This window comes from Colobus angolensis, unplaced genomic scaffold (genome assembly GCF_000951035.1).
Source record: "Colobus angolensis palliatus isolate OR3802 unplaced genomic scaffold, Cang.pa_1.0 Scaffold138, whole genome shotgun sequence".
Taxonomy (NCBI): domain Eukaryota; kingdom Metazoa; phylum Chordata; class Mammalia; order Primates; family Cercopithecidae; genus Colobus; species Colobus angolensis.
This window is the reverse complement of record NW_012114466.1, coordinates 648,232-666,310: the sequence shown is the minus strand read 5'-3', so window position 1 is coordinate 666,310 and position 18,079 is coordinate 648,232. Positions and strand designations below refer to the sequence as shown.

General features: G+C 51.9%; 1 protein-coding gene across 3 annotated transcripts in view; it reads left to right on the top strand.

Annotated features, from left to right (window-relative positions):
• TBC1D22A (TBC1 domain family, member 22A) overlaps positions 1-18,079 on the top strand; it is a 425,787-nt gene that overhangs the window by 148,483 nt on the left and 259,225 nt on the right. For all 3 annotated transcript variants that reach the window (XM_011934740.1, XM_011934742.1, XM_011934741.1), the window contains one exon: positions 10,417-10,531. In XM_011934740.1, the coding sequence (XP_011790130.1) occupies positions 10,417-10,531 (115 nt within the window). The remainder of the gene's footprint in view (positions 1-10,416; positions 10,532-18,079) is intronic.

Sequence of the window (18,079 nt, the reverse complement as noted above, 5' to 3'; positions counted from 1 at the left end):
CTGGGACTACAGGCGCCCACCACCTCGCCCGGCTAGTTTTTTGTATTTTTTTTTAGTAGAGATGAGGTTTCACCGTGTTAGCCAGGATGGTCTCGATCTCTTGACCTCGTGATCCGCCCGCCTCGACCTCCCAAAGTGCTGGGATTACAGGCTTGAGCCACCGCGCCCGGCCTATAGTTCCTTTTTAGTTATGCAGAATCTCTCAGCTCCCTTGTGTGCATTGAACTGCTGGTGTTCCAGACCTACCTTGGAGGCATGCGAGGTGTTTGTTAGGTGGACACAGTGAAGGCTGAGGTCCTTGGTAGGGGACCTCAAGCCGCTCCTGGGAGCCTTTTGTGGGAGAGTGCTGTTGAGGTTTTTAGGAAGAACCTCTTCCTTCTGAATTAGCACGTGTGTTCTGGGGTTCAGGTTTCTGAAGTTTGGCAAGCAAACTAGGAATGCCTCTAGTTTTTAAATTTCTTCAGCCCTGGTGGTAACCAGTAGTAGCAACCATTTTTATTATTGTTGAGTATTAACTGATTTGCAGAAAAGATACTTTGGGAAGAGTTTGAAGTTTGTACTACTTTTAATGAATTCCCACTCTCTAACAAAGACGTGAACATCAAGAATGTTACTAGAACTTCAGTAGCTAATGATATCCAGTGAGTACTTCTTGTTTGAACCATTTCAGATTATTCTGTGTTGTCCTTAAACACAGCCACATCCTTAAGTCGTCCTTCCTTTACTGCCCTTTGCTAGATAGTATCACCACTTAAGTGACAGCTCGCTCATTGCAATGCAAGTTGCTGTCCTGGCACAGAGCCCCACTGTGTCCGCTAAACCAGCCCTTCCACTAAGCTGACTGTTCGCCTCCACTCAGAGTCCACTGAGCTGACTGTTCGCCTCCACAGAGTCCTGTCACCTAGAGCCCCGTTCAAGTGGGCACATTGTTTTCACCTTTCCTGCGATAACTGCAAGTAACATGCCTGGATTTTTGACACACAAAGGTGTAAGGTTGTGATTCCCGAAGAACAGCAGCAGACAGGCACCCAGTGGGCACGGGGTGACGTGAAGACTCAGATGTCTCTGTCCTCAGCAGCGCACAGTTGAAGTAAGGGATGAAGACATGTGCATGAAACCCGGAGAGATCATGTACAGTTGTCAGTGAAACCACAGTTTGCATCCTGCCGACTCCATTCCAGGGTGGCTGAAAGAATTGGAGAGGACAGCCCGAGGAGGGGCAGCGGATGGGGCACTCGACTCTGGAGGGTCATACTGAATTGCTGGGGCCGCCTCACTTCCCTGCGCTGTGATTTCTTCTGTTTCCTGGCCCGGTTGGGCCGCGGACCCCTCCCTGGTGCGCCTGGTGTCTCTGTGGATGTCTTTCTGCAGGGGACTCTGCAACCCAGCCTCATGCCCTGCAGGGTGCACAGACCGTGGCCTGGTGAGTGCCTGGGGCCAGGGGCCAAGGTGAAGCTCAGTGGCCCAGCCATCCCAGGCTGCAGGCGAATGGGCTTCCCTTCGAGAACCCACAGGATGGTAGCAGAGCAAGGTTCAGCCTGCAGGGGTGGCTGTACTCAGGGAAGCTGTGGACCAGGCCCTCTCCCTGCATCGAGCCAGCCTGTGTGCCCTCCCCACCCTGATGGCTGCTCCGGCTGGCTAGGCCTCTTCTCTGAGATTCTTGACTCTGTACCTCTGGCTTTTGCCGCTTGAGTTTGGGGACTTGTCGGCTCTTCCTGTTTCGCTGTAGTGGACTTCCACCCTAGCTCTTGCCTCTGGTCACTGCTCTGAGTGTGAGTCTAGAGGGGTCAGCAAGGTCCTGAGGGAGTTGTGAGGAATTGGGCCCTGTCGGGGGGCGTGGGGAGTCTGAGAGGCCCCCTCAATGTTCTGCAGCTGCCAGGTCTTCCTGTGCCTGCCCCAGCAGGGTAAGAAGCAGCACACAGGAGCGTGTTTCCTTTTATCTGGGCCGCTGCTGTGAGACGGCCCCAGTGCAGTGGGGAGGAAAGGAATTTCCTTGAAGAGATTCTTACCTGACTTCTTTTCTGGCTGAGACTGTCTAAGGCAGCAGTGGAGGCACTGGGTAGTGCTTGGGATTGAGGGGTGGCAGGAACTCCCAGCAAACCGGGAAAAGCATCAGTTGCTCAGAGCTTGCCTGGCTGCTGCTGAGGGCCCTGCTGCCCATGGATGCACCTTCAAGGGAGGTGGCACGCTTCACTTTTACCCAAGCCCTTTTAAGTGTCACCCAGTAGACTTTGAAAATGCTTATTTGGAAAAAATGATACGAAATCTGTCATATATATATGTATGTATGTGTGTATATGTGTGTGTGTATATATATATACATATCTAAATTTAAAAAGTATATATATGTATATATTTACCAGTCTGAGAGCAAAAGCTTAGAACTGGCTCAATGCAGTGTTTTGGAGGGGGGAAAAAGGTACGATTATTTGATGCAGGGCTTCAGAGTCCCACAGCATGTGTCCCTTGGTGTTGGGAATGGGACCTCTTTTTCTTCCAACAGGCTTTCGGTGATGTCTGCTATGTGGCGAGCTCATTGTGGTGAAAATCACGCAGCAAGATAATTTCAGGGTAACCCTCAGCAATACCTTCCGAATGTGCTCTCAGCTGTGAGCGCTTTCCTGGCTTGCCTGCTGGTGACGAGGATGAGAATTTTTATTTTTTTATTTTTATTTTATTTTTTTTTGAGACGGATTTTCAGTCTTGTTGCCCAGGCTGGAGTGCAATGGCGTGATCTCGGCACACAGCAGCCTCCGCCTCCTGAGTTTAAGCCATTCTCCTGTATCATCCTCTGGAGTAGCTGGGATTACAGGCAGCACCACCACACCTGGCTAATTTTGTATTTGTAGTAGAGACGGGGTTTCTCCGTGTTGGTCAGGCTGGTCTCGAACTCCTGACCTCAGGTGATCTGCCCGCCTTGGCCTCCCAAAGTGGTGGGATTACAGGCGTAAGCCAACGCGCCTGGCCAAGAAAATGTTTTAAAGCCTCTGCGGCTTTCCGAGGGGGACGGTGGGGACCCTCAGGTGCCACAGTAGAAATCAGGTGATTTGGGAAGGAGTTTTTAAAATGATACTAAATGACTTTGGGATTAGAACTAGTTTTTGCCATTTCAGAACACTGGCATAACTCGTATGAAGTGATTTAAGACAAAAGGTAAAAGGAATGAGTCAATGAGAACAACAGCAGCTGCAAGGAAAGGGAAGCCCGGGCCTGGAGAAGGCCTCTGTCCTTTCTGATGGAGACAGTCATCCTGTCAGTTGGCCTCACAGTTTGCCAGCATGAAGAGGAGCTCGGGATCTGTGACTGTTGCCTCTGCTCAGAGTCTTTCGTGAACAAGTTGGTAAAGCAGCGGATTGATTTGGGTCTCTGCAGGGTGTCCTGAGTAGCCACCCCCTGGGCCAGCATTCTTAGCTTCCAGCCCTGCAGCCGGCCCCGGGAAGGAGGGCATGGGCTGGGCGCCGGAAGAGGAGCCTACAGTTGGCTGGCAGGTGGGGGACAGGCAGGGTCTCTGGGGACTGAGCTGAGTGGGGGTCTCAAGGCGGACACTCGAGGGCCAGAGGTCCTAGAGATTGGGGCCAAGGGAGCCTCTGGGGCATGGCCAGGGATGTCCTGAACCTGGGGGCCGAGCTTCCCCCTGCCTGGCTGGTTTCCCACAGGTTGTTCCGCACCCTGTGGGCAGGCAGGAATCAGACCATCCTTCTGGGGTCATGACTTTCCAGTGTCCCAGGCATTCTCTGTTTAGGGAAACTTGTTTCCATTGTCGGAGGTGGTGGGGATTTTCCTCTTCAGAGTCTAGACAAGGCTGATCTGTGGTAGCATTTTAAGAGATGGGTTTCTGTCTGCTGCGTTGGTGGGATGGCTGCTGCTTTTGCACTTTTCTGGTGGGTTGGTGGGAGGTCCTGCTGCTGGGGTACGTTGAGCTAGGATGATTTGCAGGCAGGTGAGGCTTACATCAGCCTCTCAGCCACGTGCGGGGCGCCTGGGACCTGCAACCTGCGACCCGCGACCTGCGTTTGGCTTAGTCGAGGATGGAACCATCTTGGCTTTTGGTGTGCCCCCAGCACAGCAGTGATGGGAGAAAGGGCAGCTGCAGGAAATTCAAGCAAGTAATTTATCTTTTCTTCCCTGCTGCTACCCAAAGAAATGTAAATCATACATGTTTTCTTACTTTCTTTTTTTGAGACGGAGTCTCGCTCTGTCGCCTGGGCTGGAGTGCAGTGGCCGGATCTCAGCTCACTGCAAGCTCCGCCTCCCAGGTTTACGCCATTCTCCTGCCTCAGCCTCCCGAGTAGCTGGGACTACAGGCGCCGCCACCTCGCCCGGCTAGTTTTTTGTATTTTTTAGTAGAGACGGGGTTTCACCATGTTAGCCGGATGGTCTCGATCTCCTGACCTCGTGATCCGCCTGTCTCGGCCTCCCAAAGTGCTGGGATTACAGGCTTGAGCCACCGCGCCCGGCCATGTTTTCTTACTTTCTAAATTAATAGCTATCGTTGGAGGGAGCTAAGCAGCCAGAAGGTGAGTTTAGATCCGTAATTACACGAAGAGCAGGGAGAGCCTGCCCAGAATAAATGTTGGGGAGGGGCTGCATGGCTCTGCGCGGTTTGTGGCAGTGATTTAATTGGCGAGGCTGCTGTGCGTTTAGGATAGGTGAGCTGCCTGGGTGCCGCTGTCTACAGTGGGGACGGTGGGCCGGGACACAGCTTGCAGGCAGCACATCCCTGAGCAGGAAACATGCTCAGGCCTTGTCTTAGCAGCAGGGACTCGGCACTGATGGCAGATGCAGGAGCACACACCGTGGGTTTCGTCTGGCAGGGCCTCTCCATCCCAGATGCTTGGCTTATTGGAAATAGGAAGGCTTTCCAGGGAGAAAAGAAACAGCTCTCCACCTACCAGCAAGCCACAAAGGAAAGGCTGCTCACTCCGTTTCTCAGCCACATGTAGTTCCCAGATAGACCCTGAGCTTATTTCACTGGCCCGTGGCTGTGTATGTGTGTTCTTTTTTGTGTATGTGCGCATGTGCCTCTGTGTGTGTACATGGGCTCTTGCCTCCCTGTGTATATGTGCGCATGAGCTTTTCGTGTGTGTGTGTGCTGTCTGCATGTGCGCATGAGCTTTTCTCTGTGGGTGTGGATCGGTGCATTTACACTCTTCTGTGTGTGTGTACACGGGATTTTCTCTGCGCTCTTCGTGTGTGCTCTTCGTGTGCGTGTGCTCTTCTCTGTGTGTGTGCTCTTCACGTGTGTGCTCTTCAAGTGTGTGCGCTCTTTGTGTGTGTGCTCTTCACGTGTGTGTCCGCGCTCTTCTGTGTGCTCTTCACATGTGTGCACTCTTCTGTGTGTGTGCTCTTCACGTGTGTGCTCTTCACGTGTGTGCACTCTTCTGTGTGTGCTCTTCACGTGTGTGCGCTCTTCTGTGTGTGTGCGCTCTTCACGTGTGTGTGTGCTCTTCTGTGTGTGTGTGCTCTTCTCAGTGTGTGTGCATGTGTTCTTCTCCATGTGTGCACACATGCTCTTTTCTCTGCATAGAAGGCTCCTCTCCTCCTCCCTCCTCAGCTTTCACCCCCCTCTCTTCCTGTCACCTCTCTACAGTCTCCCTTCACCAAGTGCTCCTATCTTCCCTGTCCCTTTCGATGGAGTTACTTCTGCCCCTTCCTCTCTGTGTGTTTTTCCACTCAGACAGTGGGGGCCCTGAGGTTGATGTTTGAAGTGCCAGGCTGCAGCATTGCCTGGTAGAGGAAACAGATGGGAGAGGCTGATCACAAACCCAGGCAGGCACCCATGGCATTCATTATCTGTCCCCATAGACCCCCAGAATGAGCCCAGGCCCTGCCAATGGCACAAAACCTGGAGATGGGAGGAAGGGAAGGGCTCACATGCAGGGCACCAGGGAGCAGCTGCACCATCCGCGCCTCCACCGTCCGCGCCTGCACCGTCCGCGCCTGCACCGTCCGCGCCTGCACCGTCCGCGCCTGCACCGTCCGCGCCTGCACCGTCCGCGCCTGCACCGTCCGCGCCTCCACCGTCCGCGCCTCCACCGTCCGCACCTCCATTCAGCCACAAAGAGCTTCCCAGTCCTCCTCTGTGCTGGCCGTGCAGGACTGAGGGTGCCGCAGTAAAGTGTGTGGAGGAAACCCTTCCCAGGGACCCATCTTGAACTGGGCGAGAGCCACAGGCCAGAGCCGGGCTGGCGTGGTGGAGGAGCTGCTGCTTTGGGTGGGGAGGTGGTAGAGGAGCTTGTCTCTGAGGAGATGCATGTGAACTAAGACCTGGGGTAGAACATCGTGGGAGCCGTGGGAAGTTTGGGAGATGGGGCTTCCAGGTGGAAAGAGCAGCAGTGCAAATTCCCCGAGACAGCTGCAGAGTGGCTGGGCCTGGTGAGAGAGCACCCAGTGCCGGTGAGGAGGCCAGAGAGCAGGGAGTGGCTGGGCACGCACCTGAAGCCGTGCTCAGGAGTGCGTTGTCTCATCAGGGTCTTGGGAAGTCACGGGGGACGGACGGCGTGACCTGACATTTTCAGCAGCAATTTCTGCTGCTCAGCAGGATGCGGAGTGTGGGGGTGTTAGCAGGAAGCCCAGCCGGGAGACTGTCACTGTGGACCAGGCACAGGGTGATGGTGGTCAGGCTTGTGGCAGTGGAGTGGGGGGAAGGGGTGGGATGCCACACCCGTCTGGGGTTTGCTATAGTGGTGATGGCCTCTGGGGTCCGCAGGTCTCCCTGGGATTCTCTGAGGGGCGGGCCTCAGGAGCAATGGCCTAAAAGCATGTGCCTTTAGTGGCAGAGCCAGGCTTTGTGTGCAGTGTCACACGCTGCCACAGGACACCCGCTTTTCGTGTTTTAGCCTGCTTGCCGCGTTAAAGGTCACTTTTGTTCAATGCTTGAGCTGGCTGTCCTTTATTTACATGTTAGTGGGATGACAGCGGACACTAAGCAGAGTTCAATCTGAAGAATTTGGACTGACTGATAGCTTTCTTCAGTCAATAAGAAATCGGAAATTCTCCATTTTTCCTCAAAGTAGTACACGCGTGCTCTTTTAAAGGGCATTACTACCGAGGCTGGTGCAGAGCGTCCCGGAGTCTGGGTGGGCGGAGGCCCTCTGCCCTGACTTGGATGAGGGGAAGAAGGTAATTGCTGGGTCGTTGGGTTGCCTGTGAAAGGGCACTCAACGTGGCAAGTGCTTCAGCACTGTTTGTTTGCTAACTGAAAGCTTCGCCACCTCCTGCTGTGCCTGTTTGGTGCTACTGATTTGCCCCGTAGTGCATTCCATGTCTGTCCCGAGGCTTTGCTCAGGCAGAACTCGGTCTATCTCAGGTACAGCTCAGAGATGCGGCCTCATGGAGCCTTCTGCTGTGGAACCGAGTCAGGGGCTCCGGCCTGCTCAGATCTCTGTCCCTGCAGCAGCCTGTTTCATGTCCCACACAGCCCAGGAACTTGTTGTGCCGAGAGGACTTGGGCTCCCCTTGGCGTCCTCCCTGGGTGAAGCTGGGTATGTCCTATTTGCCGAATTGGTTTTCTCCAGCACTTAGGCTGCTAAGGGAAGTATTGCATTCATGCGTCTGAGTAGATTTAGGCTTGAGAGTGTGTTTGTGTGTGTGCGTGCGTGCATGTGTGAGACAAGCCCTCTGAAAGTGAGGGGCCTTGTTACATGGTGGGAGTGCTGCACTGCCTAGTCTTCCTATACACACACAGTCACACGTGCTCTCTCTGTCTCTCTCTGTCTGTCTCTCTCGTTCTGCAGTGCGACTGCCCCCTGCTCTGGGCTCTGCCTGCCTTGACTCCCTCTGTCCAGCGTGTGTGCTCCTGGGGCACTGCACTGCCTGTTCCCTGGGCTGTAGAGGACACCGTGTGGTGACAGGGACGAGTCTGGTGGCTGCTGGCTGCTGTGGCCCCCTGGATGCGTGTGGAGGGCTATCAGTGGCCTCAGGCACCCTGGACCTTCTTGGTGAGGAGGAGCTGGGCAAAGTTTCTCCATTTCTTCATGACTGTGTGGTCAGCTTCCGTGGAGTCACCACCTCTGTCATTCCTTTTTCCTTCTGTTGCTGCTGCTCCTGTTCTTGTGTGGCCCCTTCCCCTGCACCTCCTGCTCCTGACCCTTTCGGGGCCTCAGAGGCCCCTCAGAGGCTTGCTGGTGAACAGACCCAAGGGCTGCTGAGCTGGACCTGTGCCCCGTGCCTGCCTTCATGGGCCTAGCCTCCCTGTCTTCTAGTCACACGCCGGCCCCTGGGCTTCTTCCTTCATGCCTCAGCGGCCGGGCAGGGATGGGGCTGCGCGTTGGTGACTCGTGGTGCGGCACTGTTGGCTGAGGGGCCCTTCCTGTTGCCGTCCTGCTTCTTCCTCTCCCTCTGGGGCCACGGAGGGGCTGCCCCTACATGGCTCCTGTGGTCACTACTTGCAGCTCGGTTAAATAGCATTCACATCCTTGAAGCTGTGGTACGTGAGAAATTCTTAAATGGCACTGTGTTGTTGAGTGGGTTTGGTCTTTGATGTTAAATATTCAATTCTCTCTAGAAAGTTGTGGACTGAAAATGAAAAGCATGTATGAATATATATGCGCGAATGTATTACTCATTCCACCGGCGTCTCTCGGGTGCCTGCTGTGTTAGGTATTTGCTCTGTCACTCATCTGAACAGTCGTGTGGACTGCATGCTAGCGTGGGGAGAGGGCGGGGCCTAGACTTGAGGGCTGGTGATGCCACACTAGATAGGTTCCTTGGGTTGAGAGACTTCACCTGTCGGCTCCAGGTCCCTCCTTTGTAAGTCCCGGGTTGATAGTGATTTTGGGGATGGAGCCTGCCAAGCCCAGTAAGATTTAGGATTGTAGGCAGTGTGGGAAGGGATCGACTCCTCAGGGTGCGAGCGTAGTCGGCTCTGCGGGGCCGAGTTTATGTGGAAACGATGTAATTCATCCATCTGCCGGAGTGTGTGTTCCTGAAGTCTACCTCCTGTGCCTTGCGTGTGTGGATGGGCCTGGACAGAGCAGTTGGACCTGGCCTTAGCTGCCAGGCAGCCCGAAGGTCAGGCCGGAGCCATCAGCCAGTGACCCAGTGGAGAGGAGCGGGAACTAGAGGGCCACAAGGTAGGTAGTGGTTGGCTCTTCCAGAGAGAGAGTGGAGAGGGAACAGGTGGCAGCAGAGTCTTCACGGAGGGAGTGGTGTTTGAGGTGAATCCCGAAAGCCAGGGGTGTCGAGACTCAGGATGCAGGCGTGACAGGCTTTCCAGGCAGCGGTAGGAGTATGCGCCGATGGCGGGCAGGCTCCGTTGGGGAAGAATGCTGTAACTCAGTGCACCCACAATGTGGGTGCTGGCTGGGGAGACCCTGGGGCAGCGACCAGACTGAGGGGCCAGGGACACTGCACTGGGCCTGTGCCTGTGGTGGTGGGGGCTCTGTCCGTGGGAGGTGGGGAGCACGCAGAGGTCTTCAGCCACATGTGCACGTGTATGGTGTGGGTGTTAGGACTGTGTTGCACCTTGGTATAATAAAACCTTCCTTATGAGTGAAGATGGAAGAGAGTGGATGGGAGGAAGAGATGGTGGAGAGAGGGATCAACTGAACATACTGAGAGTATTGGAAGGGAGGAGGCCAGGATGACCCCTGCATGCCTGGCCTGGGTACCTGAATCCCTGCTAAGATTTTGTAAGTGACGGAAGATGTTTAAGTTTGTCTTCTTGAATGGTGATAACTTTTCAGAGGTTTAAAGAAACCTGTTTACTTAATGAGGGAAATTTAGAACATTCATCCACCCACCTGTCCATCCACTCATCCACCCACCTCCTCACTCATCCATGCCTCCCTCCCTGAGGAAGTCTCCACTGATAGGCCAGGTGCTGCTGCACCCATGGGGTGTGGAGGAGCAGAGAGCTTCTGCTGTGAGAGCCAGCTTAGGGACGGATTGAGCCGGGGCTGGTGGAATGCTGCACATTGGTTGTAAGATAATAAGTAGTTAAGATAATTGAAACTTGATAAAAAAAAAAAAAATTAAGGGCCATGCATGGTGGCCCACGCCTATAATCCCAGCACTTTGGGAGGTTGAGGTGGGTGGATCACTTCAGATCAGGAGTTCACAACCAGCCTGGCCAACATGGTGAAACCCTGTCCACCAAAAAATATAAAAATTAGCCAGGCATGGTGGCTTGTGTCTATAGTCCCAGCTGCTTGGAAGGCTGAGGTAGGAGGATCGCTTGAACCTGGAAGGCAGAGGTTGCAGTGAGCTGAGATGGCACCACTGCACTCCAGCCTGGGCGACAGAGTAACACCCTATCTCAAAAAAACAAAAGCAGTTGATTTTTGTTTATATTTGTATCTTAATATTAGGAACCATGAAAAAATACAATATACATTTTAAGTAATGGAATGCTTTCATTTTAAAGTTTCTGCCATGTTTACTTTTTGCTTTACCACCTGTTCCATTTTCTTTCAGATTTTTGAAAGGATCTTGTTTATATGGGCGATCCGCCACCCCGCCAGTGGATACGTTCAGGGGATAAATGATCTCGTCACTCCCTTCTTTGTGGTCTTCATTTGTGAATACATAGGTAAGATTTCTCGCAAACATTAAACGTGAACTTGAGTGGACTTGCTGTGTGTTACTATGCATAATTATAACAATATTGAGAATTGCCACTAAGTTTAATGTTATTAATGATAGGTAGTATTAGAGAAGAATAGTTTTCTCATCGACAACAGCTTTCCAAAATGTCTTTAATCCACATGCTCAACTACTGAAGACATTAAGTTGCAGTTATGATGATTAGTTATGATAGATAATATATTTGGGGAGTGTCGTTTATTCCAAAGGCCATCACAGTACTGACTTTAATGGTTTCAATCAATCAATCTGTCTGTTTATTTTGTTTATTTTGAGATGGAGTCTTGCTCTGTCACCCAGACTGGAGTGTAGTGGCGCGATATCGGCTCACTGCAACCTCTGCCTTCCGGGTTCAAGCGATTCTCCTGCCTCAGCCTCCTGAGTAGCTGGGACTACAGGCGTGCACCACCACTCCCAGCTAATTTTTGTATTTTTAGTAGAGACGGGGTTTCATCATGTTGGCCGGAATGGTCTCCAACTCCTGACCTCATGATCTGCCCACCTCGGCCTCCCAAAGTGCTGGGATTATAGGCATGAACCACCGTGCCCAGTCAGTGGTTTGAATTTAAGATCAAGGTGATAGAGTATCAGTCACATATTTTGCTTACAAGCTGAAAATCAAACCTTCTTTAATTGCGTTTCTGTGGCATTTCATCCCTTTTCTACTTTTGCTATACTAGTAACATTTGGTTTTATGAGAGTATTAATTACTTGTGAAATAGCTGGTTGAACAGCGGTTTCGGTTGGGCTATGTTTTTATGCTGTTTCTCTTTAAGCACTGCGTGGTTTTCCTTTATCACAATCAACTGTAATATAACTTAATCTGTTTTGAATCTGTTTTTAAGTTAAAACCTCTGATAATAAACGTGAGGATCTGCTTATAAATTCATCTATGAATAAAAAATAAATAGGAAAGAGGGGACTTGACTGCTGACTCACAGCATTTTAATTGAAACCCGGCTTTGTCTTCCTGCAAGCCTTCTGGACTGGCCGCTTGCCTGTTTTTATTACATGGTGTTTTTAGCCTTTCCAGTTTGTGGTCGGCTTCAGATTCCCATCCTTGGTGTAATCTGGAGAGATGAGCTTTGCCCGAGGACAGGTTATCCTCCGAGGATGAGGACATGTCCATGTGGTGAATTTTATTGCAACCTCTCTGAGACTTTCTTTCCCTTTATGATTTCATAGGAGGTTGTCTCATTGCTAAGCAACTAATGAGAGCTGCTGTGGCTCACTCCCTAATCATCTCTTAAGTAGGGGAGAGGCCGCTCCTGAGGGTGCTTGCTTCTCTGCCTCTTACCCCTCATTTGACAGATAATGAAAATGCTCTTAATGCTCCTAGAACAGTAGGACCTCTGTCAGTAGACTTCAGAGTTGTTAATTGAAAGGAGAAGTTCAACTGAGATGTGATTAGAGAATTGATATTCCGTGTTAAATAGACCATTTAATTAATGTGGTAAATAAGTTTGTTTTAACCACTTTACCACCAACTTCTGTTGTAAGACCCAAGTGATTCTTAATGCGTTTGCCTGATTATCTGCAAGACAGGACGAAGGGGCATGACCACGATCTTAATTGTCCAGAGAAAGAAAGACTGGAGAAAATGGAATTTGTGTCTTATAAGTGGTGTCTTCCGATGAGCTCAGAGACACTTTCCTTGCCTTCCTGCATCCCTGTCCTTCCTGCGTCCCCGTCCTTCCTGTGTCCCCGTCCTTCCTGCGTCCCCGTCCTTCCTGCGTCCCTGTCCTTCCTGCGCTCCTGTCACACACACAGGCACATACACACAGGTATGCACACATCAGAACACAACCACACATTGTGTGGGTATACAGTGTCACTTTCAAACATCTGTGTAAAACATATTTATTTCTGTTGGTCAGCTATTAAGTGGACATATAAAAATGTTTGGGCTGGGCACAGTGGCTCATGCCTGTAATCCCAGCACTTAGGGAGGCTGAGGAGGATGGATCACGAGGTCAGGAGTTCGAGACCATTTTGGCTAACATGGTGAAACCTCATCTCTACTAAAAATACAAAAAATTAGCTGGATGTGGTGGCACGTGCCTGTAGTTCCAGCTCCTTGGGAGGCTGAGGCAGGAGAATTGCTTGAGACTGGGAGGCGAAGGTTGCAGTGAGCCCAGATGGTGCCACTGCACTCCAGCCTGGGCGATAGAGTGAGACTCCGTCTCAAAAAGAAAAACAAAAAAAGTTTGGTCCCAGATTTCACATGTGATTATTACATTTGTAGTCCTTTTTAGATCTTGCTTCCTAGGTTTGGGCAATGTTCATTAGTATAGTCCAAGTCTATCTATCATTATGTTGTAAAGAAGCATTTAACTTGCGTGGTGTGCTGTCTAGCTTCCTTACGGGGCTGAAGTTTTGTCATTCACGCGGCCCTTCATGGAGCACCTGCCCTGCTGCTGGGTCTGGTGCAGAGCGCTGGGGTGGGGATATGACTTCAGTTCAATGCAGCCAGTGTTGACAGAGCATCTCCTGGCCCTGTGCTGTGGGAGTGGGGCAGGAGAACAAGGAAAGCCTGATCCCTGCCCTCTCGGAGCTTGTGGTTGTAGCATGGAAGACGGATTTTAGATGAGTAATTTAAAGTCTTAATTAAAGTAATTAACATTCACATTATCAAGAAGAAGCCTGGGCTGCTGTGAGGACCTGTCCCCTTTTAGGGGTCGGGGAGGCCTCCAGGGTGAGGTGACGTTTTAGCCATGTCTCACAGGATGAGGAGGAGCTAAGTTGAGGCTGGGCATTCGGAGAGGGCAGCAGGAGGGCCGGCCTGGAATCCAAGGCACAGTGACAAGTAGTGGCACTGGGAGGAAGGGCAGGGCAACTTGGGCTGCAGTGCTCAGAAGGAGGAGCTTGGGGTTGAGTCTCAGGGGCGTGCAAAACCCCCAGCCGCTGTGCTCAGGTTCTCCTCTTTGAACATTCACTCTGGCAGCTGCATGGATGAGACGAGGGTTTCTGGGGAAGTTCACAGACCAGGGACCTGCAGGCTCCAGCACCGGCAGAGGCACAGGTCCCCTCCGGAGAGGCTGTTCTGGTTTGTTGAACTCTTAGTTTGCTGAGTCTTCAAGCCAGTAAACCTCAGATGCTCTGCTTAGTGAAGATCTTCAAGATTGACTGTTCCTTCCGAGAGTAGAACCTGGTAATGGGATTCTGTGGTTTTGACACCTGAGCACCTGCCAGTCCTTGGGCCTCAGCGTTCAGGTTGTCACGTGACCCACCGCTCGTACACCTTTGGTGCAGCTGCCTGTAGCACTAGCCCGGGTGTGGCTACCTCCTGAGATCTGCGGCTGGCCTGGTCCTGGCGGTGAGCTTGTGTTGTTACTTGGATATTCCTCTTTCTTTGAAGTACAGGACAGAATCCCAGTTAATCAAAGGTTTAAGAAATCCCTGGGGTGTGGGATTTCTCCAGGGGCTTTCAGACAACAGCAGACGGATCTGTGATGCCTTAGTGGGAGCTGAGCTCTTTCTGGGGATGTGTGTTCGCCATGTGTCCAGAGCCCTTAAAGATCCACAGCTCCTGGCCTGCCACATGCTCCCACGGGTTCCACGGGCCGTGGGGAATCCTGGAGCGTGGCACAGGTCCTGAGTAGGAACAGCTCTTCAGGAGTGGCTCCTCGTTCTGGTTCTCAGTGGGAGGTTCCGACGCTGCACATGCTGGTACTCAGAGCCCTCTTAGTGTTACGTTCTTTGACTTGGAAAGAAGGACATGGTGGGCTTCAGATTCCCATCCTTGCTGTAATCTGGAGAGATGAGCTTTACCCGAGGACAGATTATCCTCCGAGGATAAGGACATATCCATGTGGTGAATTTTATTGCAACCCCTCTGATACTTTGTTTCCATTTATGATTTCATAGGAGGTTGTCTCATTGCTAAGCAACTAATGAGAGCTGCGGTGGTTGAGGTTGACACACAGGACCTGGTCTGAAGGCAGACCAGTCAACTAGGTGAGCTGCTTCCCAGCACAGGAGAGAGTGTTCATCTTCAGCAGGAGGCCGGCCAGCATGTCAGAGTCAGAGAAACAGTTTGTAGTGGGGGAGCAATGCTCAAGCTGTGCGGAGGTGTGCTCAGGGGGTCAAGGTTCGATGGGTCTCCGTGGGTGCCAGGACATTGCCAGCCTGAGTCAGGAATACATGGTATGCATCCCAGGTCTCCTCGTGGAGCTCGCCACTATTTGGGAAGGGCAGTTTGGTCCTGCTGTTGATGAATGCAGAGTCTGTAAATGCATGTTTAGCACGTGCACTTGTACACACACATGCTATGCACACAGATGTGCAGGCTTATGCACACAGACACACACACACAACCACACAGAGACACAAACCCGCTTGCACACTCCTCACTAGTGCTAACCTCAACCTCTCCAAGCATATGGGGAACAAATCTGTAACTAACCTTTGTTTGAGTGGCACCCACCAGTCTCGCTCAGTCCGTGGAGGAGCCTGTCATTAGAGAAAGAGGTCAAGCAATCTTTCATGACCTCAGAGGCAGGAGCAGCAGTGTGCAAAGCATGTGAAGATCGTGAAGTCCAGTGAATACAGCCCATTAGACATCACTTCATGAAGCTTGGGGAGAAAACCCTACAAGTGAAAATGAAATGAGAAGGTATAATTTGATTGGAGAGATCGATCACAGAAAAGTTCTCTATGCCAGGAAGGTTTCGCAGCTTGTAAGTTTCAGAGGTTGAAGCGTTAGGGAGTGGGGAAGAAACTAGAGGCGCATGGTGATAAATTTGCTGAAGCTTGAGTGTGCCCATTCCAGTTCAGAGCCGAGTGTGGGTGCTTGTTTTTGCAGATTGCGTCCTTGACCCACGGGGTGGGCAGAGTATGGAGGAGACTCCAGTTAGCACACTCACTGGAGACGACACTCAGCTAGGAACAGGCAGAAGACCCACTTTTTAGTCTAATCTTTTGGAAGTGAAAGGAAACAGCAAGGCACATTGTACTTTGGACTTAGTTCAGGCCACGGAAGGAGGCAGGTCTAGGATGAGAATAACACAGGGTCCAGGGCATCTTAGAGTTTATAACAGCAGAGGAGCGACACCTGGTCTAGAGACACTGAGGGGCACAGGAGTGGGCCCAGACCAGAGGCCAGCAGAGGCAGGAGACTCGCTGAGGGAGGACGGGGCCTGAGAGGAGGCCCTAGTCCTGGATGTCAAATAGGCTGCCGTGAGGGCACCAAAGTGGCTTGGTGTGAGCGGAGGGGAGTGTGAACAAGAAGGAAAAATCCAGTGGTCTCCTAGATTCCTGGCCCTGTGAGGGGTGTGGTGCCCGTTTTCCAGGATGAGATGTGGAGTAGAAAGAGCAGGTGGAGGAGGCGGGATGGGGTTCTGATTTAGGATGTGCTGAGTGTGCTCTGTCGGCAGTGATCAAGTAGAAGAGTCTGTTGGGATCCGGGCCTTGGCAGGAGATCTGCAGTGGAGGTTAGTCTGGAAATCGTCGGTCTGGAAGTGGCTGCTGACAGTCACGGCTGTGGATGTGTGTGTCTGGGGAGAGTGGAGTGCAGCGGGTCACCGGGTCCAGTGGCTCTCTGATGTGTCAGGGGTCTCCAAGGTGTGACTCTGACTCGAGGAGCTGGCAGTGGGGCTGTCCCACAGGGAGGTTTATGGCGCTCTCCCATGTGGGAGTCTGGGCACTGAGAATCCAGGTGGCTCCTGCTGCTGAGGGCCGCCATCAGGAGCTGTGAAGGATGCAGTGCAGCTCTGGGGTCTGACCGCCGGGGTCCAGATCCAGGCGCTGCCCCTGAAGAGCTGCAGACGGCCTTGGTGCCTCAGTGATCTCTGCAATGGATGCGAAATGGAGATCATAATGGCACCAGTCTCTTTGGTTGGCGTGAAGACTGAGTGAGGCAAAACCAGCTTAGAACCAGGTGTGGAACGCAGCAGGTGATCATCGCACTGTCGCTTTCCTTGTCGCTGCCTGTGGCTTTCCTCTGCTTAAAATGGTGGCCGCACCTCCGCTAGGTCCCCGTCCTAGGTTTGGAGAGAGGGAGATGGTGCAGGGTGCAGGGCTGAGGCCAAAGCATACATCAGCTGATGTGTTTTCGGAAGCTTTCCTGGAATGCACACAACGACGTCCTCCATCGGCCACACCCTTGCCACCCACCAGCCACTGAGGGCCTGGTGAAGATGTGGGTGGAGACAGGAGGAAGGAGGAGGGTGTGTGTGTGCGTGCAGGCTGCCAGACCAGTGTGTGCCCCCGGGAGAGCTATGGCGGTGTGGTAAGGAAATGGGGAAGAAGTGGTTTCAGAGGTAGGACCAGGCCTGAGGTATCACAGAAATCAAGGGAGGGGACAACTTCAGGAAGGAGGGAGTGGTCAGCAGAGCCCACAGGGATGGAGACCGAAAATTGGTCAAAGCATTTGATAGTGGGGATCTCGCTAGCGACCTGCCGAAAACGGGCTGAAGAATGGTGGCAAGCAAACTGTCACATCAGCTCCCTGCCCTCCCTCAGAAATGGGGGCCTGAGTGTTTCTGTGCTGGGGGAAGATTGCACTCAGTGGACCACAGCCTCTTGCAACTTCATTTTAAATAATGTTTTATGATGGAAAGTTTCAAACACAAAGTCAACAAAATTGTCGGAAGAACCCGCGCACCTGTCATCTGACTCCAGCAGCCACCAGCAGTCACCGTTCTCCTTCCTTCTGTCCGCCACCCACTCCTGACCTCCATCCAACTACGCTTACTACTGCTGTTTAAAAACAGCTTTATTGAGGTTCAGTTTAGAAACCATAACTTTTACCCACTTAGAGTGTAAAGTTGAAAGATTTTTAGACTATTTGGAGGAGTGTAACCATCAGCACATTTGATTTTAGAATATTTTCATCATCCCCAAAAGAAATCCTGTACCCGTTGGCAGTCACTCCCCATCCTTCCCTCTTCTCCTATCCACTAGCCCCAGGCAGCCTCTCATCTGCGTTTTGTGTCTGTGGATTTGCCTCTCTGGACATTTCACGTGAGTGGAATTACATGTACCTGGCTTCTTCCACTCAGCGTCATGGTTTCAAGGTTCATCCACGTAATGTGAATCAGTATTTCCGTCATGCTGTAGCCGGGTAACGGCCCCTGGTACGGACACAGCATATGTGTTTTCCACTCATCCATCGATGGACATTTGGATTGTTTTCATTTTTTGACTAATACTGTTTCCATTTTTGACTAATATTTTGACTAACAGGAATGACATTGCTGTGAGTATTCATGTGCGAGTCTTCGTGTGGATGTGTGTTTCCATTTATCTTGGTATGTAACTGGGAGAATTGCTGGGTCACGTGGTGACTCTTGTGTTTAACCTTTTGAGTTACCTTTTGTTTGCCGGACTGCTTTCCCACGTGGCGGCACCATTTTCCCTGCCCACAGCGGTGTGGGAGGAGTGTAGTTTCCTCTTCCCGCAGGAGTGTGTCCACGTCCTGGTGCAGTGTGGGAGGAACGTGTGTTTCCTCTTCCCGCAGGAGTGTGTCCACGTCCTGGTGCGGTGTGGGAGGAGC